Genomic DNA, 27960 nt, shown 5'->3' on the forward strand with positions numbered 1-27960 from the left:
TACCTAGGAGTCTTGTTCACAAGTGGGGGAAGAGTGGATGGTGAGATCGACAGGCGGATCGGTGCGGCGTCTTCAGTAATGCGGACGTTGTACCGATCCGTTGTGGTGAAGAAGGAGCTGAGCCGGAAGGCAAAGCTCTCAATTTACCGGTCGATCTACGTTCCCATGCTCACCTATGGTCATGAGCTTTGGGTCATGACCGAAGGGATAAGATCACGGGCACAAGCGGCCGAAATGAGTTTCCTCCGCCGTGTGGCGGGGCTCTCCCTTAGAGATAGGGTGAGAAGCTCTGTCATCCGGGAGGAACTCAAAGTAAAGCCGCTGCTCCTCCTCATCGAGAGGAGCCAGATGAGGTGGTTCGGGCATCTGGTCAGGATGCCACCCGAACGCCTCCCTAGGGAGGTGTTTAGGGCACGTCCAACCGGTAGGAGGCCACGGGGAAGACCCAGGACACGTTGGGAAGACTATGTCTCCCGGTTGGCCTGGGAACGCCTCGGGATCCCCCGGGAAGAGCTAGAGAGGGAGAGGGAAGTCTGGGCTTCCCTGCTTAGGCTGCTGCCCCCGCGACCCGACCTCGGATAAGCGGAAGAAGATGGATGGATGGATGGATGGAAATAAAATAGTATTGTCAGGCACCGAGTTATATCCATAAATGTTAGCAACTATAAAGTTTGTTTTCTGAATCTCAAAAACCTGACGAATATAATGGCCATTTTTTATCATAATCACTATGATGCAATGAGACTCCTGTAATTTTGTTTTTGAATGTGCCAACTCCTCCAGAACGCTGTGATGCATGAGAGCAATATATCTCATTACCCCATTGAGATCTCCAAAACTTTACATCATCATTCATACTGTGTGTCTCCTGTAAAAAAAACATAAATCTGTTCTACATTGTTTAAGAAATAAAAATAAAGCTTTGCGTTTCAAGTTCTGCCTTAACCCCCTGGCGTTGGGAAAAAAAGAAGTTGCATCACGTTTCATAGTTCAGTTACCTAGCACCTAACAGGAAGTTGGAGTGACTTCAACATAAAAGCGCTGAAATTCTCCATTAATGGGAAACTACGTGAGAGTTAAGCTAAATCGTTGAGTTTATTGTAAAACGTTTATATTTGGATGTAAAAATACATTATTTTTTCCACACAGCTAAATCAGCCATTGTTGTGTAAGTGTACATTATACTTTACTTTGAAAGCGAATCTTATCTTAATGTTGATTGTCGATTCCCTTGGAAAAAAATCTGGCCCAGTGACGTCACTTCCTCGCACTGCGTTAACCCCCTTCGGAACTTTCTCTTCACCTCTTTCACTCAGCTTTTTTTCGACTTTTCACCCTGAACAGTAACTGAGCAACAATGTCGCCACCTTCTCGACGGCTTCAGACGAAGCCAGTGATTACCTGCCTGAAGACCTTCCTCATCTCCTACAGCCTCATTTTCTGGGTGAGCTGCGGCCATGTCGCTGATGTGGAGGGGGGGGGGGGCAACAACATCTGCGGCCATGTCGCTGATGTGGGGGAGGGGGGGTAGCCGGGGGGCAAGCAACAACAACAAATCGGCCAACAAAGCATAAAGTCAACACGGAGACTTTTGGCGCATTGGGAAAATAAATATTTTTTTAAACAAACTTTAGGGACTGTTCAAGATTTGAGCTCAAGGCTCCTTTTAAAAGTAGGTGATGACGTCACCAAGTGAAGCAAAACAAACATGTGTTTACCTTCTGTGAAAGAGATGGATAATCACAAGGTATGATCATTTCACGTCACCTCTGAAGATACTTCATCCAGCTCCAAGAACAAGTCACAATTCCGGGAGCTTTACACGATTTAGAGGGAAAAAGTACTAAAAATGGCATAAAAAGCTTAAAAATATACCCATGACAGACCAAACTAAGCAATATACAAGAAATTAAAATTAGGGCGGTCATGTGATTATTTTTTTTTAAATCAGATTAATCAACGATTTATGATAATCACAGGTGATTACTAGCTTGCATGATTCAAATTCGGTAAAAAAAGACCCCAATATTTCTAATGTTATGCAATTTTATTGTCAGAATGTCATCCACAAATGTTTTTAAACGTTTTACAAAGGCTTGGGCGACCCCGCTTATAACTGTATCACAATAAAATTGTTCTATATTGGCCGATATCGATAATTATTGACATTTTTTATGACCAGCAGAACACGAGATTAAATGTTAACATTTTTACTTCAAATGTAACCTTCCTCTTATTATAATCCCCTCAGCTATATGTATATATATATATATATATATGCATATATATGTATATGTGCATATATATATATATATATATGTACGTGTATATGTAAATGTATATTTTATAAAATGCATTTTCAATCTTTCAGTCTATCGCGATATGTATTGGTATTGTTTTATTGGCCCAGTGCTAGGTGTACTTGAATCCATGTCATTTATTTTCACAAAACCTAGTAAGAGTTTTGTCTAAAGTTCTTTCAGGATGTATTTTGGAGTGAAATTTGCCAGTAGCACTCCTTGCCGGGGGGCAAGCAACAACAACAAATCGGCCAACAAACCATAAAGTCAACACGGAGACTTTTGGCGCATTGGGAAAATATATATATTTTTAAACAAACTTTAGGGACTGTTCAAGATTTGAGCTCCCGGCAGAAAAGCTCCTTTTAAAAGTAGGTGATGACGTCACCAAGGGAAGAAAAACAAACATGTGTTTACCTTCTGTGAAAGAGATGGATAATCCCAAGGTATGATCATTTCACCTCACCTCTGAAGATACTTCATCCAGCTCCAAGAACAAGTCACAATTCCGGGAGCTTTACACGATTTAGAGGGAAAAAGTACTAAAAATGGCATAAAAAGCTTAAAAATATACCCACGACAGACAGGCTCTGTGACCAAACTAAGCAATGTACGAGAAATTAAAATTAGGGCGGTCATGTGATTATTTTTTTTAAATCAGATTAATCACTGTTGTGGTGAAGAAGGAGCTGAGCCGGAAGGCAAAGCTCTCAATTTACCGGTCGATCTACGTTCCCATCCTCACCTATGGTCATGAGCTTTGGGTCATGACCGAAAGGATAAGATCACGGGTACAAGCGGCCGAAATGAGTTTCCTCTGGGCTCTCCCTTAGAGATAGGGTGAGAAGCTCTGCCATCCGGGAGGAACTCAAAGTAAAGCCGCTGCTCCTTCACATCGAGAGGAGCCAGATGAGGTGGTTTGGGCATCTGGTCAGGATGCCAACCGAACGCCTCCCTAGGGAGGTGTTTAGGGCACGTCCAACCGGTAGGAGGCCACGGGGAAGACCCAGGACACGTTGGGAAGACTATGTCTCCCGGCTGGCCTGGGAACGCCTCGGGATCCCCCGGGAAGAGCTAGACGAAGTGGCTGGGGAGAGGGAAGTCTGGGTTTCCCTGCTTAGGCTGTTGCCCCCGCGACCCGACCTCGGATAAGCGGAAGAAGATGGATGGATGGATGGATTAATCAACGATTTATGATAATCACAGGTGATTACTAGCTTGCATAATTCAAATTTGCTAAAAAAAGACCCCAATATTTCTAATGCTATGCAATTTTATTGTCAGAATGTCATCCAGGAATGTTTTTAAATGTTTTACAAAGGCTTGGGCGACCCCGCTTATAACTGTATCACAATAAAATTGTTCTATATTGGCCGATATCGATAATTATCGACATTTTTTATGACCAGCAGAACACGAGATTAAATGTTAACATTTTTACTTCAAATGTAACCTTCCTGGGCTTCACGGTGGGAGAGGGGTTAGTGCGTCTGCCTCACAATACGAAGTTCCTGCAGTCCTGGGTTCAAATCCAGGCTCGGGATCTTCCTGTGTGGAGTTTGCATGTTCTCCCCGTGAATGCGTGGGTTCCCTCCGGGTACTCCGGCTTCCTCCCACTTCCAAAGACATGCACCTGGGGATAGGTTGATTGGCAACACTAAATTGGCCCTAGTGTGTGAATGTGAGTGTGAATGTTGTCTGTCTATCTGTGTTGGCCCTGCGATGAGGTGGCGACTTGTCCAGGGTGTACCCCGCCTTCCGCCCGATTGTAGCTGAGATAGGCGCCAGCGCCCCCCCGCAACCCCAAAAGGGAATAAGCGGTAGGAAATGGATGGATGGATGTAACCTTCCTCTTATTATAATCCCCTCAGCTATATGTATGTATGTATATATATATATATATGCATATATATGTATATGTGCATATATATATATATATATATATATATATATATATGTACGTGTATATGTAAATGTATATTTTATAAAATGCGTTTTCAATCTTTCAGTCTATCGCGATATGTATTGGTATTGTTTTATTGGCCCAGTGCTAGGTGTACTTGAATCTATGTCATTTATTTTCACAAAACCTAGTAAGAGTTTTGTCTAAAGTTCTTTCAGGATGTATTTTGGAGTGAAATTTGCCAGTAGCACTCCTTGCCGGGGGGCAAGCAACAACAACAAATCGGCCAACAAACCATAAAGTCAACACGGAGACTTTTGGCGCATTGGGAAAATATATATATTTTTAAACAAACTTTAGGGACTGTTCAAGATTTGAGCTCCCGGCAGAAAGGCTCCTTTTAAAAGTAGGTGATGACGTCACCAAGTGAAGAAAAACAAACATGTGTTTACCTTCTGTGAAAGAGATGGATAATCCCAAGGTATGATCATTTCACGTCACCTCTGAAGATACTTCATCCAGCTCCAAGAACAAGTCACAATTCCGGGAGCTTTACACGATTTAGAGGGAAAAAGTACTAAAAATGGCATAAAAAGCTTAAAAATATACCCATGACAGACCAAACTAAGCAATATACAAGAAATTAAAATTAGGGCGGTCATGTGATTATTTTTTTTAAAATCAGATTAATCAACGATTTATGATAATCACAGGTGATTACTAGCTTGCATGATTCAAATTCGGTAAAAAAAGACCCCAATATTTCTAATGTTATGCAATTTTATTGTCAGAATGTCATCCACAAATGTTTTTAAACGTTTTACAAAGGCTTGGGCGACCCCGCTTATAACTGTATCACAATAAAATTGTTCTATATTGGCCGATATCGATAATTATTGACATTTTTTATGACCAGCAGAACACGAGATTAAATGTTAACATTTTTACTTCAAATGTAACCTTCCTCTTATTATAATCCCCTCAGCTATATGTATATATATATATACATATATGCATATATATGTATATGTGCATATATATATATATATATGTACGTGTATATGTAAATGTATATATTATAAAATGCATTTTCAATCTTTCAGTCTATCGCGATATGTATTGGTATTGTTTAATTGGCCCAGTGCTAGGTGTACTTGAATCCATGTCATTTATTTTCACAAAACCTAGTAAGAGTTTTGTCTAAAGTTCTTTCAGGATGTATTTTGGAGTGAAATTTGCCAGTAGCACTCCTTGCCGGGGGGCAAGCAACAACAACAAATCGGCCAACAAACCATAAAGTCAACACGGAGACTTTTGGCGCATTGGGAAAATATATATATTTTTAAACAAACTTTAGGGACTGTTCAAGATTTGAGCTCCCGGCAGAAAGGCTCCTTTTAAAAGTAGGTGATGACGTCACCAAGTGAAGAAAAACAAACATGTGTTTACCTTCTGTGAAAGAGATGGATAATCCCAAGGTATGATCATTTCACCTCACCTCTGAAGATACTTCATCCAGCTCCAAGAACAAGTCACAATTCCGGGAGCTTTACACGATTTAGAGGGAAAAAGTACTAAAAATGGCATAAAAAGCTTAAAAATATACCCACGACAGACAGGCTCTGTGACCAAACTAAGCAATGTACGAGAAATTAAAATTAGGGCGGTCATGTGATTATTTTTTTTTAAATCAGATTAATCAACGATTTATGATAATCACAGGTGATTACTAGCTTGCATAATTTAAATTCGCTAAAAAAAGACCCCAATATTTCTAATGTTATGCAATTTTATTGTCAGAATGTCATCCAGGAATGTTTTTAAACGTTTTACAAAGGCTTGGGCGACCCCGCTTATAACTGTATCCCAATAAAATTGTTCTATATTGGCCGATATCGATAATTATTGACATTTTTTATGACCAGCAGAACACGAGATTAAATGTTAACATTTTTACTTCAAATGTAACCTTCCTGGGCTTCACGTTGGCAGAGGGTTTAGTGCGTCTGCCTCACAATACGAAGTTCCTGCAGTCCTGGGTTCAAATCCAGACTCGGGATCTTCCTGTGTGGAGTTTGCATGTTCTCCCCGTGAATGCGTGGGTTCCCTCCGGGCACTCCGGCTTCCTCCCACTTCCAAAGACATGCACCTGGGGATAGGTTGATTGGCAACACTAAATTGGCCCTAGTGTGTGAATGTGAGTGTGAATGTTGTCTGTCTATCTGTGTTGGCCCTGCGATGAGGTGGTGACTTGTCCAGGGTGTACCCCGCCTTCCGCCCGATTGTAGCTGAGATAGGCGCCAGCGCCCCCTGTGACCCCAAAAGGGAATAAGCGGTAGAAAATGGATGGATGGATGTAACCTTCCTCTTATTATAATCCCCTCAGCTATATGTATGTATGTATATATATATATATGCATATATATGTATATGTGCATATATATATATATATATATATATATATACATGTCTATATATATATATATATATATGTATATATATATATATATATATATATATATATATATATATATATATATATGTATGTACGTGTTATGTAAATGTATATTTTATAAAATGCGTTTTCAATCTTTCAGTCTATCGCGATATGTATTGGTATTGTTTTATTGGCCCAGTGCTAAGTGTACTTGAATCTATGTCATTTATTTTCACAAAACCTAGTAAGAGTTTTGTCTAAAGTTCTTTCAGGATGTATTTTGGAGTGAAATTTGCCAGTAGCACTCCTTTTTGTACTGACGTATGCATTGACCTGCTCACTAACCATATAGCGCTTAGGGTAAAAGAGCTTGTACGTTTCCAATAAATTGCATGAATAATCATAAGTTTAATGCAATATTTTTTTGTGATTAATCACATGAGTGAACTTTTGACAGCCTAATCAAAGCACAAAACAAGATAAGATAAACAGTTCAGGCCTCATAGTGCAATTGTGTTTCCTTCCCCCTTTTCTCACACATGAGAGCAAATTAATTGCACGGATTCAGCAAAATTTCATCCATTTTGCCACAAAACGGCACAAAATATGTTTAAGAAATGAGTGTGACAACATAGAAAACACTCTTGATGGCTTTAGTATTTGTAGCACCTTGACGACACAACACAATACCGGAGAGCTTGATAAAAACATCTGGGGACCTCTTTGAATGGCGGTTACAAGAAGTTGTTGTTGTTTTTGTTGTTGGCCATGTTTTTATCTTTGTACTGTGCACTCGCCAGCTTTTTACGGCATCTGCAAAACAACCTTTTAGGGTTCGTGGATGACAGTGGTTTGTTGAAGGATAGGATTGTTCAACATGTAAAGTAGGTAAGGTTGTATTTTGTCAAGTCAATTTTATTTATATAGCAAGTTTACAGCAACTTTTAAATTGAACCAAAGTGCTTTACAGGTTAAAGAAACAGAAAACAAACAAAGAATGAGCTGAAGAAAATAGTGGAAAAAGGAATATGGTAAAAGGGCTTGAATAAAAAGTAAAAAATGTGCTAAATAAAAATCATAGTAATAAAAAGTGTGACAAATAGAAATATCGAACTAAAGCGAAGGGGTGGGGGGGTAGGACTAGAAATGGTGGCCTAGTGGGCAGACTAAGCTCAGGTCAAAGGCCAGCAAGAAGAGGTAGGTCTTAAGAAGGCTTTTGAAAACCCCCAGGCTCTGGGCTGACCTAATGTGGAGCGGAAGGCTGTTCCAGAGCTTAGGGGCGGCCACGGAAAAGGCTCTGTCCCCTCTGGTCTTTAGCCTGGATCTGTCCCCTCTGGTCTTTAGCCTGGATCTAGAGACCGCCAACAGCAGTTGGTCAGCTGACCTTAGGGCTCTAGACGAGGTATGATGATGCAGAAGCTCTGTCAGGTATTGTGGGGCCAGACCATTTAGGGATTTAAAAACCCATCCATCATCTTCCGCTTATCCGAGGTCGGGTCGCGGGGGCAACAGCCTAAGCAGGGAAACCCAGACTTCCCTCTCCCCAGCCACTTCGTCTAGCTCTTCCCGGGGGATCCCGAGGCGTTCCCAGGCCAGCCGGGAGACGTAGTCTTCCCAACGTGTCCTGGGTCTTCCCCGTGGCCTCCTACCGGTTGGACGTGCCCTAAACACCTCCCTCGGGAGGCGTTCGGGTGGCATCCTGAGCAGATGCCCGAACCACCTCATCTGGCTCCTCTCGATGTGGAGGAGCAGCGGCTTTACTTTGAGTTCCTCCCGGATGGCAGAGCTTCTCACCCTATCTCTAAGGGAGAGCCCCGCCACACGGCGGAGGAAACTCATTTCGGCCGCTTGTACCCGTGATCTTATCCCTTCGGTCATGACCCAAAGCTCATGACCATAGGTGAGCATGGGAACGTAGATCGACCGGTAAATTGAGAGCTTTGCCTTTCGGCTCAGCTCCTTCTACACCACAACGGATCGGTACAACGTCCGCATTACTGATTTAAAAACATCCATCCATTTTCCTAACGCTTATTCCTTTTGGGGTCGCGGGGGCCTATCTCAGCTACAATTGGGCGGAAGGCGGTGTACACCCTGGACAAGTCGCCACCTCATGATTGACAAACAATTAAAAGTCATTTAAAATCAATGCGGTAACGGACAGGGAGCCAGTGGAGTGAGGCCAGGACCGGGGTGATGTGCTCGCGTTTTTTGGTGCTGGTGAGGAGACGGGCAGCCGAGTTTTGCACAAGCTGCAAACGGCGCAGTGATGCCCGATCAATGCCAACAACGTAGAGCGAATCAATGCCAACAACGTCCAGTGAATTGTTGTCATCTAGCCGCTGTGTGATGAAGGCCTGGATAGCGGTCTCCAGGTCGCTCTGGGAGAGGTAGGCCTTGGTCTTTGCTAGGGTTCTGAGATGGTAAAAGCTGACCTGTTTGGTGAATTGTAATTTTGGCCTGATTCCTGTGAGAATCCTGCACCTGGCTGTAAAATGAAGGGTTAGGGCTGCAGTTTGTCACGATGGAGCAAAACTAAGCCTGTGAACTGGCTGCTCGGACTCAGTTCACAGGCATGATCCTGCTGGCGGTGGGCGTGTGGGGCAAAGTCAACCTGGAGGCGTACATGGTGCTGGCCTCCGACGACACCACCAACGCACCGTACGTCCTCATCGGCACCGGCGCTGCCATCATCATTTTCGGGCTGTTTGGCTGCTTGGCCACATGCCGAGGCAGCCCCTGGATGCTCAAACTGGTCAGCCGCCACAATCTAGCCACTACTTTTCTTGTCTTGTGCTGTCATTAACCCCGCCCCCTGCGCCCAACAGTATGCCATGTTCTTGACGCTGGTCTTCTTGGCTGAGCTGGTGGCCGGCATCTCAGGCTTCCTCTTCAGGCACGAGGTGAGTTGTTGATGCCTTTTCCAGATGAAGCCAGGCCGCCTCCTCATCGCCGCTCTTGTCATTTGTTTTTGTGCAGATCAAGGCTAAACTGGGCAGCGCGTACAAAAATGCAGTCAAGTCCTACAACAGCACTGAAAGCAGCAGAACTGCAGTGGACATCATTCAGAGGACTGTAAGTGCACTCTTTACAGTATACTCCGGGCAGGCTCATGCACCCGTTTCAAAATACCATTGACAGCTATTTAGTATTTTTACCATCCTTCTTTACAAGTTCAAGTACCGATGATAGTCTCACACACACACTAGGTGTGGCCAAAATGTCTCACACACACACACACACACACACACTCTCTAGGTGTGGCCAAATTGTCACACACATACTAGGTGTGGCCAAAATGTCTCACACACACACACTAGGTGTGGCCAAATTGTCACACACACACACACACACACACTAGGTGTGGCCAAATTGTCACACACACACAAACACACACACACTATGTGTGGCCAAATTCTCTCACACACACACACACACTAGGTGTGGCCAAATTGGCACACACACACCAAGTGTAGCCAAATTGTCACACACACACACACACACACACACACTAGGTGTGGCCAAATTGGCACACACACACCAGTGGTGGCCAAATTGTCACACACACACACTAGGTGTGGCCAAATTTTCACACACACACCAGGTGTGGCCAAATTGTCACACACACACACACACACTAAGTGTGGCCAAAATGTCTCTCACACACACACCAGGTGTGGCCAAATTGTCACACACACACACTAGGTGTGGCCAAATTGTCACACACACACACTAAGTGTAGCCAAATTGTCACACACACACACACACACACACACTAGGTGTGGCCAAATTGTCTCACACACACACACTAGGTGTGGCCAAATTGTCTCACACACACCAAGTGTAGCCAAAATGTCTCACACACACACACACACTAGGTGTGGCCAAATTGTCACACACACACTAGGTGTGGCCACATTGTCACACACACACACACTAGGTGTGGCCAAATTGTCTCACACACACCAAGTGTAGCCAAATTGTCACACACTCACACACTAGGTGTGGCCAAAATGTCTCACACACACACACTAGGTGTGGCCAAATTGTCACACACACACACACCAAGTGTAGCCAAATTGTCACACACACACACTAGGTGTGGCCAAATTGTCACACACACACACACACACACACTAAGTGTGGCCAAAATGTCTCACACACACACACTAGGTGTGGCCAAATTGTCACACACACACCAGGTGTGGCCAAATTGTCACACACACACACTAGGTGTGGTCAAATTGTGACACACACACACACTAAGTGTGGCCAAATTGTCACACACACACACACTAAGTGTGGCCAAAATGTCTCACACACACACACACACACATACACACATTAGGTGTGGCCAAATTGTCACACACACACACACACTAGGTGTGGCCAAATTGTCAAACACACACTAGGTGTGGCCAAATTGTCAAACACACACTAGGTGTGGCCAAATTGTCACACACACACACTAGGTGTGGCCAAATTGTCACACACACACTAGGTGTCATACACACACACTAGGTGTCATACACACACACTAGGTGTGGCCAAATTGTCACATGCACACACTAGGTGTCATACACACACACTAGGTGTGGCCAAATTGTCACATGCACACACTAGGTGTCATACACACACACTAGGTGTGGCCAAATTGTCACACACACACACTAGGTGTCACACCCACACACTAGGTGTGGCCAAATTGTCACACACACACACTAGGTGTGGCCCAATTGCGACACACACACTAGGTGTGGCCAAATTGTCATACACACACACTAGGTGTGGCCAAATTGTCACACACACACAGGTGTGGCCAAATTGTCACACACACACACTAGGTGTCATACACACACACTAGGTGTGGCCAAATTGTCACACACACACACACACACTAGGTGTCATACACACACACTAGGTGTGGCCAAATTGTCACATGCACACACTAGGTGTCATACACACACACTAGGTGTGGCCAAATTGTCACACACACACACTAGGTGTCACACCCACACACTAGGTGTGGCCAAATTGTCACACACACACTAGGTGTGGCCAAATTGTCACACACACACACACACACTAGGTGTCATACACACACACTAGGTGTGGCCAAATTGTCACACACACACACACTAGGTGTCATATACATACACTAGGTGTGGCCAAATTGTCACACACACACACACACATTAGGTGTCATACACACACACTAGGTGTGGCCAAATTGTCACACACACACTAGGTGTCACACCCACACACTAGGTGTGGCCAAATTGTCACACACACACACACACACTAGGTGTCATACACACACACTAGGTGTGGCCAAATTGTCACACACACACACTAGGTGTCATACACACACACTAGGTGTGGCCAAATTGTCACACACACACACACTAAGTGTGGCCAAAATGTCTCACACACACACACTAGGTGTGGCCAAATTGTCACACACACACCAGGTGTGGCCAAATTGTCACACACACACACTAGGTGTGGTCAAATTGTGACACACACACACACTAAGTGTGGCCAAATTGTCACACACACACACACTAAGTGTGGCCAAAATGTCTCACACACACACACACACACACACACACACATTAGGTGTGGCCAAATTGTCACACACACACACACACTAGGTGTGGCCAAATTGTCAAACACACACTAGGTGTGGCCAAATTGTCACACACACACACTAGGTGTGGCCAAATTGTCACACACACACTAGGTGTCATACACACACACTAGGTGTCATACACACACACTAGGTGTGGCCAAATTGTCACATGCACACACTAGGTGTCATACACACACACTAGGTGTGGCCAAATTGTCACACACACACACTAGGTGTCACACCCACACACTAGGTGTGGCCAAATTGTCACACACACACACTAGGTGTGGCCCAATTGCGACACACACACTAGGTGTGGCCAAATTGTCATACACACACACTAGGTGTGGCCAAATTGTCACACACACACAGGTGTGGCCAAATTGTCACACACACACACTAGGTGTCATACACACACACTAGGTGTGGCCAAATTGTCACACACACACACACACTAGGTGTCATACACACACACTAGGTGTGGCCAAATTGTCACATGCACACACTAGGTGTCATACACACACACTAGGTGTGGCCAAATTGTCACACACACACACTAGGTGTCACACCCACACACTAGGTGTGGCCAAATTGTCACACACACACTAGGTGTGGCCAAATTGTCACACACACACACACACACTAGGTGTCATACACACACACTAAGTGTGGCCAAATTGTCACACACACACACACACACACTAGGTGTCATATACATACACTAGGTGTGGCCAAATTGTCACACACACACACACACATTAGGTGTCATACACACACACTAGGTGTGGCCAAATTGTCACACACACACTAGGTGTCACACCCACACACTAGGTGTGGCCAAATTGTCACACACACACACACACACACTAGGTGTCATACACACACACTAGGTGTGGCCAAATTGTCACACACACACACTAGGTGTCATACACACACACTAGGTGTGGCCAAATTGTCACACACACACACTAGGTGTCACACCCACACACTAGGTGTCGCCAAATGGTCACACACACACTAGGTGTGGCCAAATTGTCACACACACACTAGGTGTGGCCAAATTGTGACACACACACACACTAGGTGTGGCCAAATTGTCACACACGCACACACTAGGTGTGGCCAAATTGTCACACACACACTAGGTGTCATACACACACACTAGGTGTGGCCAAATTGTCACACACACACACACTAGGTGTCATACACACACACTAGGTGTGGCCAAATTGTCACACCCACACACTAGGTGTCATACACACACACTAGGTGTGGCCAAATTGTCACACACACACACTATGTGTCACACCCACACACTAGGTGTGGCCAAATTGTCACACACACACTAGGTGTGGCCAAATTGTCACACACACACACACACACTAGGTGTCATACACAAACACTAGGTGTGGCCAAATTGTCACACACACACACACACACACACACTAGGTGTCATACACATACACTAGGTGTGGCCAAATTGTCACACACACACACACACACACACACACACACTAGGTGTCATACACACACACTAGGTGTGGCCAAATTGTCACACACACACACTAGGTGTCACACCCACACACTAGGTGTCGCCAAATTGTCACACACACACTAGGTGTGGCCAAATTGTGACACACACACACACTAGGTGTGGCCAAATTGTCACACGCGCACACTAGGTGTGGCCAAATTGTCACACACACACACTAGGTGTCATACACACACACTAGGTGTGGCCAAATTGTCACACACACACACACTAGGTGTCATACACACACACTAGGTGTGGCCAAATTGTCACATGCACACACTAGGTGTCATACACACACACTAGGTGTGGCCAAATTTTCACACACACACACTAGGTGTCACACCCACACACTAGGTGTGGCCAAATTGTCACACACACACTAGGTGTGGCCAAATTGTCACACACACACACACTAGGTGTCATACACACACACTAGGTGTGGCCAAATTGTCACATGCACACACTAGGTGTCATACACACACACTAGGTGTGGCCAAATTGTCACACCCACACACTAGGTGTGGCCAAATTGTGACACACACACACTAGGTGTGGCCAAATTGTGACACACACCCACTAGGTGTGGCCAAATTGTGACACACACCCACTAGATGTGGCCAAATGATTCTCTGCATTCGACCCATCACCCTTGTTCACCCCTTGGGAGGTGAGGGGAGCAGTGAGCAGCAGTGGCCGCGCCCAGCAATCATTTTTGGTCATTTAAGCCCTAATTCCAAGCCTTGATGCCGAGTGCCAAGCAGGAAAGTAATGGCTCCCATTTTTGTAGTCTTTGGTATGACTCGGCTGGGCTTTGGACTCGCGACCTCCCCATCTCAGGGCGGACACTGGAACCACAAGACCACTTTACTTGGTCTGCTTGGAACTTTCACACGGCTGCCCTGTGGGCGCTAACTTTCCCAAGTGGTTTAGCATCATTTCCTGCCCCCTTCCGGGTGATGTTACTACACCCGGGTGATGTAACTACACCCATGTGATGTAACTACACCCGTGTGATGTAACTACACCCGTGTGATGTAACTACACCCATGTGATGTAACTACACCCGTGTGGTGTAACTACACCCGTGTGGTGTAACTACACCCGGGTGATGTAACTACACCCGTGTGATGTCACTACAGCCGGGTGATGTAACTACACCCTGGTGATGTAACTACACCCGTGTGGTGTAACTACACCCGGGTGACGTAACTACACTCGTGTGGTGTAACTACACCCGGGTGATGTAACTACACCCGTGTGATGTAACTACACCCGGGTGATGTAACTACACCCGTGTGGTGTAACTACACCCGGGTGATGTAACTACACCCGTGTGATGTAACTACACCCGGGTGATGTAACTACACCCGGGTGATGTAACTACACCCGTGTGATGTAACTACACCCGGGTGATGTAACTACACCCGGGTGATGTAACTACACCCGTGTGATGTAACTACACCCGGGTGATGTAACTACACTCGCGTGGTGTAACTACACCCGGGTGATGTAACTACACCCGTGTGATGTAACTACACCCGGGTGATGTAACTACACCCGGGTGGTGTAACTACACCCGGGTGATGTAACTACACCCGTGTGATGTAACTACACCCGGGTGATGTAACTACACCCGTGTGATGTAACTACACCCGGGTGATGTAACTACACCCGTGTGATGTAACTACACCCGGGTGATGTAACTACTTGTGTGATGTAACTACACCCGGGTGATGTAACTACACCCGTGTGATGTAACTACACCCGGGTGATATAACTACACCCGTGTGATGTAACAACACCCGTGTGATGTAACTACACCCGTGTGATGTAACTACACTCGTGTGATGTAACTACACCCGGGTGATGTAACTACACCCGGGTGATGTAACTACACCCGTGTGATGTAAGTACACCCGGGTGATGTAACTACACCCGTGTGATGTAACTACACCCGGGTGATGTAACTACACTCGTGTGATGTAACTACACCCGGGTGATGTAACTACACCCGTGTGATGTAACTACACCCGGGTGATGTAACTACACCCGTGTGGAACACGTTAGCTTTGCGTGTTGCTGGCTAATGATAGCATTTTCAATGGCTAACATTAGCTATCATGGAATATAACCCAACTATAGGGCGCATCGGTATATAAGCCGCACCCTTTAAGTAAAAAATAAAAATCCATATATTAGCCACACCGCAGATATATGAGTTGTGAAATTAGTTATTTACACAGAAATATTTTGTAAAAGTTTTACTCCATAAATTATTGTTTCCAAACGGTGTCTGTAACAAGGCAGTAAAACGGCCGATCAAAGAAATCAGAAAGTCATGGTCATGGAGCCACTCGCTGCGCACGCTTGCTCTCCTATCAGCTAACAGACTCAATAACTCCACGCTGACGTTTTGGTGACTTTATGAGCCTGTAACAATACAAAGACAATGCCATTGTAAGTTAATGATACTTTATTACAATACGCAAGCACATAAAGATATGCATAAGACCGCTCCTACAGACGTCAGACATGGGACTGTTTAGTTATTAGGAATTGCTTTAGTTATGTTGTGAAACTTAAAAATGCTGCTGGGCGTGATAAATAAACAATCAATACGATTAGAAGACGCAACAGTACTTGTGCTTCCGGTTCAAAGCTCTAAACAGAAGGGCCCTGCATCACCAGTGAGGGAATTGGTCCTAAACACTGAAACACCTTTTCTGTGGTTTTGTTTTCTTTTAAATTGGTTGCATTATGGCCGTCAGCCAAGAATAATCCATAAATTAGCCACACCGTTTTATAAACTGCAGGATTTAAAGCGGAGGAAGAAAGTAGCTGCTTTTAGTGAGGAATTTATGATATATTCTGTCGTAACAAGAAGACTGCAAGTTTTGTCGTGTGTGGACTAGACAGCGGTGAGTCACAAGTCTTACGGGCAAACATTCCTCGCCACCTTCTTTATGGCATATAGTTAGTACAGTAATGGGTTAGGGTTACTTTCTAGTGTTTGACCTGCTAGATTGTACTTTGTAAACACTTTGTAGTGTTTGACCTACTAGATTGTACTTTGTAAACACTTTGTAGTGTTTGCCCTACTAGATTGTACTTTGTAAACACTTTGTAGTGTTTGACCTGCTAGATTGTACTTTGTAAACATTTTGTAGTGTTTGACCTGCTAGATTGTACTTTGTAAACACTTTGTAGTGTTTGACCTGCTAGATTGTACTTTGTAAACATTTTGTAGTGTTTGACCTACTAGATTGTACTTTGTAAACACTTTGTAGTGTTTGACCTACTAGATTGTACTTTGTAAACAGTTTGTAGTGTTTGACCTGCTAGATTGTACTTTGTAAACACTTTGTAGTGTTTGCCCTACTAGATTGTACTTTGTAAACACTTTGTAGTGTTTGACCTGCTAGATTGTACTTTGTAAACACTTTGTAGTGTTTGCCCTACTAGATTGTACTTTATAAACACTTTGTAGTGTTTGACCTGCTAGATTGTACTTTGTAAACATTTTGTAGTGTTTGACCTGCTAGATTGTACTTTGTAAACACTTTGTAGTGTTTGACCTACTAGATTGTACTTTGTAAACACTTTGTAGTGTTTGACCTACTAGATTGTACTTTGTAAACACTTTGTAGTGTTTGACCTACTAGATTGTACTTTATAAACACTTTGTAGTGTTTGACCTGCTAGATTGTACTTTGTAAACATTTTGTAGTGTTTGACCTGCTAGATTGTACTTTGTAAACACTTTGTAGTGTTTGACCTGCTAGATTGTACTTTGTAAACATTTTGTAGTGTTTGACCTACTAGATTGTACTTTATAAACACTTTGTAGTGTTTGACCTGCTAGATTGTACTTTGTAAACATTTTGTAGTGTTTGACCTGCTAGATTGTACTTTGTAAACACTTTGTAGTGTTTGACCTGCTAGATTGTACTTTGTAAACATTTTGTAGTGTTTGACCTACTAGATTGTACTTTATAAACACTTTGTAGTGTTTGACCTGCTAGATTGTACTTTGTAAACATTTTGTAGTGTTTGACCTACTAGATTGTACTTTGTAAACACTTTGTAGTGTTTGCCCTACTAGATTGTACTTTGTAAACACTTTGTAGTGTTTGACCTGCTAGATTGTACTTTGTAAACATTTTGTAGTGTTTGACCTGCTAGATTGTACTTTGTAAACACTTTGTAGTGTTTGACCTGCTAGATTGTACTTTGTAAACATTTTGTAGTGTTTGACCTACTAGATTGTACTTTGTAAACACTTTGTAGTGTTTGACCTACTAGATTGTACTTTGTAAACAGTTTGTAGTGTTTGACCTGCTAGATTGTACTTTGTAAACACTTTGTAGTGTTTGCCCTACTAGATTGTACTTTGTAAACACTTTGTAGTGTTTGACCTGCTAGATTGTACTTTGTAAACACTTTGTAGTGTTTGCCCTACTAGATTGTACTTTATAAACACTTTGTAGTGTTTGACCTGCTAGATTGTACTTTGTAAACATTTTGTAGTGTTTGACCTGCTAGATTGTACTTTGTAAACACTTTGTAGTGTTTGACCTACTAGATTGTACTTTGTAAACACTTTGTAGTGTTTGACCTACTAGATTGTACTTTGTAAACACTTTGTAGTGTTTGACCTACTAGATTGTACTTTGTAAACACTTTGTAGTGTTTGCCCTACTAGATTGTACTTTGTAAACACTTTTGTAGTGTTTGACCTACTTTGTAAACACTTTGTAGTGTTTGACCTGCTAGATTGTACTTTGTAAACACTTTGTAGTGTTTGACCTGCTAGATTGTACTTTGTAAACACTTTGTAGTGTTTGCCCTACTAGATTGTACTTTGTAAACACTTCGTAGTGTTTGCCCTACTAAATTGTACTTTGTAAACATTTTGTAGTGTTTGACCTACTAGATTGTACTTTGTAAACACTTTGTAGTGTTTGACCTACTAGATTGTACTTTGTAAACAGTTTGTAGTGTTTGACCTGCTAGATTGTACTTTGTAAACACTTTGTAGTGTTTGCCCTACTAGATTGTACTTTGTAAACACTTTGTAGTGTTTGACCTACTTTGTAAACACTTTGTAGTGTTTGACCTGCTAGATTGTACTTTGTAAACACTTTGTAGTGTTTGACCTGCTAGATTGTACTTTGTAAACACTTTGTAGTGTTTGCCCTACTAGATTGTACTTTGTAAACACTTTGTAGTGTTTGCCCTACTAGATTGTACTTTGTAAACACTTTGTAGTGTTTGACATACTTTGTAAACACTTTGTAGTGTTTGCCCTACTAGATTGTACTTTGTAAACATTTTGTAGTGTTTGACCTACTAGATTATACTTTGTAAACACTTTGTCGTGTTTGACCTACTAGATTGTACTTTGTAAACACTTTGTAGTGTTTGACCTACTAGATTGTACTTTGTAAACACTTTGTAGTGTTTGACCTGCTAGATTGTACTTTGTAAACACTTTGTAGTGTTTGACCTGCTAGATTGTACTTTGTAAACACTTTGTAGTGTTTGACCTACTTTGTAAACACTTTGTAGTGTTTGACCTGCTAGATTGTACTTTGTAAACATTTTGTAGTGTTTGACCTACTAGATTATACTTTGTAAACACTTTGTCGTGTTTGACCTACTAGATTGTACTTTGTAAACACTTTGTAGTGTTTGACCTACTAGATTGTACTTTGTAAACACTTTGTAGTGTTTGACCTGCTAGATTGTACTTTGTAAACACTTTGTAGTGTTTGACCTGCTAGATTGTACTTTGTAAACACTTTGTAGTGTTTGACCTACTTTGTAAACACTTTGTAGTGTTTGACCTACTAGATTGTACTTTGTAAACACTTTGTAGTGTTTGACCTGCTAGATTGTACTTTGTAAACACTTTGTAGTGTTTGACCTGCTAGATTGTACTTTGTAAACACTTTGTAGTGTTTGACCTACTTTGTAAACACTTTGTAGTGTTTGACCTGCTAGATTGTACTTTGTAAACACTTTGTAGTGTTTGCCCTGCTAGATTGTACTTTGTAAACACTTTGTAGTGTTTGACCTGCTGGATTGTACTTTGTAAACACTTTGTAGTGTTTGACCTGCTAGATTGTACTTTGATGACATGTTAGTGCTGGTACGTGATGTCACTTCTCATTGTTTTTAGTGCATGTCAAATATTTGAAAGACATGTAATATTGAAGATGGCATAGTGTCGAACATATCTACAAAAACAATTGTTTTTTTTTTATGTGATTAATTTGAAATAATCCTTTACTGGCTTGCCCACCCAACTTTTGCTACTCATTTAAAATAAAACTCTTGGACACCTGTTTGAGCTGCCGGGTTGTACACGTCACTTCCAAAATAATACACAGTTTTTTTTAGAGCTGCCAACTATATCACCATTTTTGTATTGATCAATATGGATTATTATTTCAGGACTTACTAATGAATAGAGTATATATTAGTGGAGAAGGTGTGTGGTCGCCAGGTTGCATGAGGTAATAAGATCATGCAGATTTCAGACACTAGATGGCAGTGGTGTACAGGCTGTTGAACACCACATGCTGGAGTTTGGTGGTGTTGCCACACTTCTTACAGCAGGCAGTGGTTCTCAACCTTTTTTCAGTCATGTACCCCCTGTGAAATTTTTTTTAAATTACAGTAGCCCCTAATCTCAGCAACAAAAAAAAAGATATAAAAATAACTAAAAACTTGCAAAATAAACAAGTGATTCAATTGTAACTAAAGAATTCTACACATAGAAGTAATCATCGACTTAAAGTGCCCTCTTTGGGGATTGTAATAGAGATCCTTCTGGATTCATCAACTTCATTCTAAACATTTCTTCACCAAAAAAATAACCTTTAACATCAATATTTATGGAACATGTCCACAAAAAAAACTGGCTGTCAACACTGAATATTGCATTGTTGTATTTATTTTCATAATTTATGAACTTACCTTCATATTTTGTTGAAGTATTATTCTATAAATATATTTATAACAGATTTTTGAATTGTTGCCATTTTTAGAATATTTAAATTAAATCTCACGTACCCCTTGGCATACCTTCAAGTATCCCCATCTGAGAACCACTGCCTTAGGGTGTACCCCGCCTTCCGCCCGATTGTAGCTGAGATAGGCGCCAGCCACCCCAAAAGGGAATAAGCGGTAGAAAATGGATGGATGAGATGGATGCCTTAGCGTGTCCCTCCAAGTGTTCAGTGAATACTGTTAACTGATTGGCCCTCCAAGTGTTCAGTGAATACTGTTAACTGATTGGCCCTCCAAGTGTTCAGTGAATACTGTTAACTGATTGGCTGTTAGCTGGTCCCTCCCACTGACTTCCTCTTTCCTGTTTGCTGGGTTCCCAAAATGCGAGTGACTTCATGAAACAAATCTTGCCTCATAATTTCTAGTTTCCTCAGACCAAAACATATAAAAATATGTAGAATATTTGATCAAAAGCATGTTATATTGTCACCGATTGTGTCTACGGCGATATGTATATTGATTTAGTTGGATAGGTTGATTGGCAACACTAAATTGGCCCTAGTGTGTGAATGTGAGTGTGAATGTTGTCTGTCTATCTGTGTTGGCCCTGCGATGAGGTGGCGACTTGTCCAGGGTGTACCCCGCCTTCCGCCCGATTGTAGCTGAGATAGGCGCCAGTGCCCCCCGCGGCCCCACAAGGGAATAAGCGGTAGAAAATGGATGGATGGATGTATGGTCTCTCCACTAAGTGTTACGCTAAAAGAACTCTTTCATACCGCTTGTCCCTGCTGACTTGAAGTGGACCAACGTGCGTTTTGACGCTCTTTGTACAAAAGAGTACAAACAATAAGTGTGCCATCCAATTTTATTTGAAGTTTGGTAATCATCCTTAAAGTAGCATTTTTCAAAGCTCTTACTGTGAGTTTATTTGTGCAGACAAGCGTGGCAAAAAATGAGGAAAACTAAATCCGGAAACCTTCTTTGAAAAGGTCAAGTGGTTGTATAATTTAAAGGAGGTGACTTGTGTCTTGGTTGTAGCAGAATGACAACTCCCTGTCTTCTTCAGTTACATTGCTGCGGGGTGAAAAACTACACGGACTGGGCCGACACGGACTACTTTAGAGACAACGGGATCCCTGCCAGCTGCTGCAAAGTCAACAGCAACTGTCCCCCGGAAACCCTGAAAGACCTGGACAAGGCCCAGAGTGAAGTGTACTCCACCGTGAGTTAAAAGCACACACTTCTTTAAAGCAATCAATCAATCAATGTATTTTATTTCGGCAATCTTCACATAAAACAAAGAACAACAACAAGAAAAAAAATAAAAAATAAAAACACTCATTTGAGCAATGATTGAGCCGAAAGGGTGTAGGTTGAAGCAACGCTTATATAAACCTACCCCATCACAACAAGAACAAGGTTCAAAATATATAAAATCTAAAACATGCTTCACTTATATTACTTTTTTTTTTTTAAACAATATATAAGCAACATATATGTAGCACACGTCTCATATACACAGTTTAACATTTAAAGCAACTTGAACCTTCATTTTAAAATGTGCAGCACTTGGTTGGCACTCCTGCAAACACAGCATGTGTACCGCAGCCCGTTTAGGCAGCACTTGGTTGGCACTGCTGCAAACACAGCATGTACTACCGCAGCCCGTTTAGGCAGCACTTGGTTGGCACTGCTGCAAACACAGCATGTACTACCGCAGCCCGTTTAGGCAGCACAATGTGCAGCACCTGAACCTGAAAGAAGACTTAAGCTGCTTGCCGTCCAATCCACTTTATTTCCAAAGCAGTCAGTTTGTACAAGGTGTAGTTAAAATATACCTTGACTTGAATTTTATGAAAAAATTTTTGGGGATATTTTAGTTAAGCTAATGCCAAACTCAAAAGGTTTTACACAAATAATAATAAATAAACCAAGTTTGTGAGGTCATGTATTCGTTATGTTTTTATAACCTCTCCAGTGGGCTACTTATCATCTATATATGCTTCTTTAGAAATATTTTTCGTAATACATGATTGACTTAAGAAAATACTCATTGAATAATTGGAGGATGATTTATAAGTAATTAGAGAGCAAAGCATTGGAACGAGCAGAGGGGCTGGTTCCAAAGCGAAAGCAGCCTCCCCTCTGGATTTGAAGGACAAGAAGACCTTGTGGTGGTGTAGAAAAGTATGGAAGTGCTAATCCAGGAAGAAAGAAAGAATATCCTCCTCAAGTGGAGACAAATATCTGCTGGCTAAGAAAGAAGTTGCATGTGCTGCAGGGCTGCTTCACGCTGGTCACCACTGTGATGGAGTCCAACCTGGGCATCATCGCTGGCATCTCCTTTGGCATCGCATTCTTCCAGGTACTCAATCCTTTGTCCCTTTATTACCAAGCTGATACATTTTTCACACTAAATTCATACACCACAATTTTTGCTTTTAAATTCTGTGAACAAAATGCATTTTTACATTAAACAATGTTCACCGACAAATTCAGTTTGTGGGGAAAAAAAAGTGTTTTGAAATTCAGTGCAGGAATTTGTTGCTTTAAAACTTGCGGTAAATGAAGAGTGAAGGAATGGCGGGGGTGCTGGAGCCTATCTCAGCTGCATTCGGCCCGCCTTCCTCCCAAATATAGCTGAAATAGGCTCCAGCACCCCCGCCCCCCTGAGAGGGTTAGAAGCAGTAGAAAATGGATGGATGGAATGGTTGAAGCATCCAATGAGGTGTCAGGTTTGCAGTCACATGACACGGGTCAACCAGAAGTGAGTCTTGAGTTTTGAAGCAAGAATATTAACGCGCTGAATTTTTAGACACAAAATTTAAAAACACTTGTCATTTTTGTTTTACAAACCCCGTTTCCATTTGAGTTGGGAATTTGTGTTAGATGTAAATAGAAACAGAATACAATGATTTGCAAATCCTTTTCAACCCATATTCAGTTGAATATGCTACAAAGACAACGTATTTGATTTTTTTTTGCAAATAATAATTAACTTAGAATTTCATGGCTGCAACACGTGCCAAAGTAGTTGGTAAAGGGCATGTTCACCACTGTGTTACATCACCTTTTCTTTTAACAACACTCAACAAACGTTTGGGAACTGAGGAAACTAATTGTTGAAACTTTGAAAGTGGAATTCTTTCCCATTCTTGTTTTATGTAGAGCTTCAGTCGTTCAACAGTCCGGGGTCTCCGCTGTCGTATTTTACGCTTCATAATGCGCCACACATTTTCCATGGGAGACAGGTCTGGACTGCAGGCGGGCCAGGAAAGTACCCGCACTCTTTTTCTTCAAAGCCACGCTGTTATAACACGTGGATTGGCATTGTCTTGCTGAAATAAGCAGGGGCGTCCATGATAACGTTGCTTGGATGACAACATATGTTGTTCCAAAATCTGTATGTACCTTTCAGCATTAATGGTGCCTTCTTAGATGTGTAAGTTACCCATGCCTTGGGCACTAATGCACCCCCATACCATCACAGATGCTGGCTTTTCAACTTTGCGTCGATAACAGTCTGGATGGTTCGCTTCCCTTTTGGTCCGGATGACAGCATGTCGAATATTTCCAAAAACAATTTGAAATCCGGACTCGTCAGACTGCAGAACACTTTTCCACTTTGCATCAGTCCATCTTAGATGATCTCGGGCCCAGAGAAGCTGTCGGCATTTCTGGATGTTGTTGATAAATGGCTTTGGCTTTGCATAGTAGAGCTTTAACTTGCACTTACAGATGTAGCAACAAACTGTATTTAGTGACAGTGGTTTTCTGAAGTGTTTCCGAGCCCATGTGGTGATATCCTTTAGAGATTGATGTCGGTTTTTGATACAGTGCCGTCTGAGGGATGGAAGGTCACGGTCATTCAATGTTGGTTTCCGGCCATGTCGCTTACGTGGAGTGATTTCTCCAGATTCTCTGAACCTTTTGATGATATTATGGAGCGTAGATGTTGAAATCCCTAAATTTCTTGCAATTGCACTTTGAGAAAGGTTTTTCTTAAACTGTTTGACTATTTGCTCACGCAGTTGTGGACAAAGGGGTGTACCTCACCCCATCCTTTCTTGTGAAAGACTGAGCATTTTTTTGGGAAGCTGTTTTTATACCCAATCATGGCACCCACCTGTTCCCAATTAGCCTGCACACCTGTGGGATGTTCGAAATAAGTGTTTGATGAGCATTCCTCAACTTTATCAGTATTTATTGCCACCTTTCCCAACTTCTTTGTCACGTGTTGCTGGCATCAAATTCTAAAGTTAATGATTATGTGCAACAACAACAAAAAAACGTTTGAGTTTGAACATCAAATATGTTGTCTTTGTAGCATATTCAACTGAATATGGCTTGAAAAGGATTTGCAAATCATTGTATTCTGTTTATATTTACATCCAACACAATTTCCCAGCTCATATGGAAACGGGGTTTGTATTTCATATTTTATCTTTACATATTAGTGCGCAATATGTCGTATTTATGACAATTTTTTTTTTTGTTTTCATTGCATTTTACTCCTGCTCCTGTATGTAAAACAAGATCAGTTGTGTGATAAATAAGTCTCTCTTTTAACAAACATTGAGATCACAAATGTCATTGTCGGCATCATTTGATGTAAAAAAAAAAATCTGTGTCGAAATAAGCCTTGGTAATAAAGACAGAAATGAACCTCCATACCTTAGCATCATGTGCATGGATTAGACATATAGATTGTACTTTATTGATTCCTTCAGGAAAATGAAAATGAGGGGTTTTAGTCATTACAATCAACTTGAAATTGAATCCATATGAGCTGCCATTGTCAATCAATCAATCAATCAATGTTTACTTATATAGCCCTAAATCACTAGTGTCTCAAAGGGCTGCACAAACCACTACGACATCCTCGATAGGCCCACATAAGGGCAAGGAAAAATCTACACCCAGTGGGACATCGGTGACAATGATGACTATGAGAACCTTGGAGAGGAGGAAAGCAATGAATGTCGAGCGGGTCTAACATGATACTGTGAAAGTTCAATCCATAATGGATCCAACACAGTCGCGAGAGTCCAGTCCAAAGCGGATCCAACACAGCAGCGAGAGTCCCGTTCACAGCGGAGCCAGCAGGAAAACATCCCAAGGGGAGGCGGATCAGCAGCGCAGAGATGTCCCCAGCCGATACACAGGCAAGCAGTACATGGCCACCGGATCGGACCGGACCCCCTCCACAAGGGAGAGTGGGACATAGGAGAAAAAGAAAAGAAACGGCAGATCAACTGGTCTAAAAAGGGGAGTCTATTTAAAGGCTAGAGTATACAAATGAGTTTTAAGGTGAGACTTAAATGCTTCTACTGAGGTGGCATCTCGAACTTTTACCGGGAGGGCATTCCAGAGTACTGGAGCCCGAAATGAAAACGCTCTATAGCCCGCAGACTTTTTTTGGGCTTTGGGAATCACTAATAAGCCGGAGTCCTTTGAACGCAGATTTCTTGCCGGGACATATGGTACAATACAATCGGCAAGATAGGATGGAGCTAGACCGTGTAGTATTTTATACGTAAGTAGTAAAACCTTAAAGTCACATCTTAAGTGCACAGGAAGCCAGTGCAGGTGAGCCAGTACAGGCGTAATGTGATCAAACTTTCTTGTTCTTGTCAAAAGTCTAGCAGCCGCATTTTGTACCAACTGTTATCTTTTAATGCTAGACATGGGGAGACCCGAAAATAATACGTTACAGTAATCGAGGCGAGACGTAACAAACGCATGGATAATGATCTCAGCGTCTTTAGTGGACAGAATGGAGCGAATTTTAGCGATATTACGGAAATGAAAGAAGGCCGTTTTAGTAACGCTTTTAATGTGTGACTCAAAGGAGAGAGTTGGGTCGAAGATAATACCCAGATTCTTTACCGTGTCGCCTTGTTTTATTGTTTGGTTGTCAAATGTTAGAGTTGTATCATTAAATAGAGGTCGGTGTCTAGCAGGACCGATAATCAGCTGACATAAAGCAGTTGACATAAAGCAGTAGTCCAGCATTCTTACTGTTTGAGTTGCATAACAAATCCCACAAAAGGTGAATTAATGGTGTGTCTGTATTCATCCGTGTGTTCCTCCGCTCAGCTCATTGGAATATTCCTGGCCTGCTGCCTGTCCCGATACATCACAAACAACCAGTACGAGATGGTCTAAGTGTCCTGGAGGTAAGGTTCTCTGTTGCGGGAGCGAGAGATGAAGAATAATCTTTTGTCTTCCACAGGTGATTTCATGTGTGCTGCTCCCGACTCACCCTTCTGTGATTTTAGACTCTTTTTTTTTTTTGTTTGTTTTAGAGTGACAAACCAAACCTTGCTGTCTTTTTTTTATGTACTCACACTACACACGGCTGAGGAGCAGAAGGGACTTTTGCAAAGGGAGTATCAAAAGGAAAAGTAGTTTCCCCCTCAATCAGGGACCAAAGCATTTCACACAAATGTTGTTTACTTGGAGAAAGAATGAAAATGTTCATCACGTAGCTGGAGTACCTCTCATTGTCGTGACATTTCTTCAATCATGTGCCTGAGTGAGAATAAGTCAAGCTGACGAGATGCCAGCAGACATCAATAACATATCAGTGTTTCATTGCTTTACCTTTGTGGATGCATGTCAAGTATTAAATGTCAATTCACTCAAATATTCAAGTGACGTTATTTCAAAAACTATATAGCAAGTGTATTATTGTTAGCTTCTTTTTGCTTTAACTAGGGCTGTCAAACTCACAAAATAATATTGCATTAATCATTTATTTTGCCACCGAGGAGCAGTCAAGGCGTTGAGTGGTTCCGGTTTGGTGGCCGCGGGATTAGGTCTCTGCTTTTTGCAGACGATGTGGTCTTGTTGGCTTCATCTGGCCGGGATCTTCAGCTCTCACTGGATCGGTTCGCAGCCGAGTGTGAAGCGGCCGGAATGAGAATCAGCACCTCCAAATCCGAGTCCATGGTTCTCGCCCGGAAAAGGGTGGAGTGCCATCTCCGGGTTGGGGAGGAGACCCTGCCCCAAGTGGAGGAGTCCAAGTACCTAGGAGTCTTGTTCACGAGTGGGGGAAGAGTGGATCGTGAGATCGACAGGCGGATCGGTGCGGCGTCTTCAGTAATGCGGACGTTGTATCGATCCGTTGTGGTGAAG

At 42.4% G+C, this 27960-nt stretch overlaps 1 protein-coding gene and 1 long non-coding RNA gene across 2 annotated transcripts; both read left to right on the forward strand.

The window, feature by feature from the left end:
* The first annotated feature begins 1241 nt into the window (after positions 1–1241).
* tspan7 (tetraspanin 7) lies at positions 1242–27469 on the forward strand. The gene is made up of 8 exons (XM_061899948.1): positions 1242–1444; positions 9207–9395; positions 9469–9543; positions 9620–9715; positions 21887–22042; positions 23102–23185; positions 26920–26999; positions 27056–27469. The coding sequence occupies exons 1-7, from the start codon at positions 1358–1360 to the stop codon at positions 26986–26988; spliced, it is 756 nt and encodes a 251-aa protein (XP_061755932.1). The 5' UTR covers positions 1242–1357; the 3' UTR covers positions 26989–26999; positions 27056–27469.
* Positions 9722–10733, forward strand: LOC133552636 (uncharacterized). Its single transcript, XR_009806734.1, has 2 exons — positions 9722–10547; positions 10581–10733. It is a non-coding gene; the product is annotated as an uncharacterized LOC133552636 (long non-coding RNA).
* Positions 27470–27960: the final 491 nt, after the last annotated feature.

Source organism: Nerophis ophidion, linkage group LG05, assembly GCF_033978795.1.
Source record: "Nerophis ophidion isolate RoL-2023_Sa linkage group LG05, RoL_Noph_v1.0, whole genome shotgun sequence".
Lineage (NCBI taxonomy): Eukaryota > Metazoa > Chordata > Actinopteri > Syngnathiformes > Syngnathidae > Nerophis > Nerophis ophidion.

Coding starts and splice junctions, on each gene's coding strand:
- tspan7 (XM_061899948.1), top strand. CDS start 1,358: ATGTCGCCACCTTCTCGACGGCTTCAGACGAAGCCAGTGATTACCTGC. Junction 9,396..9,468: donor GCCCCTGGATGCTCAAACTG/GTCAGCCGCCAC, acceptor TGCGCCCAACAG/TATGCCATGTTCTTGACGCT. Junction 9,716..21,886: donor TGGACATCATTCAGAGGACT/GTAAGTGCACTC, acceptor TGTCTTCTTCAG/TTACATTGCTGCGGGGTGAA.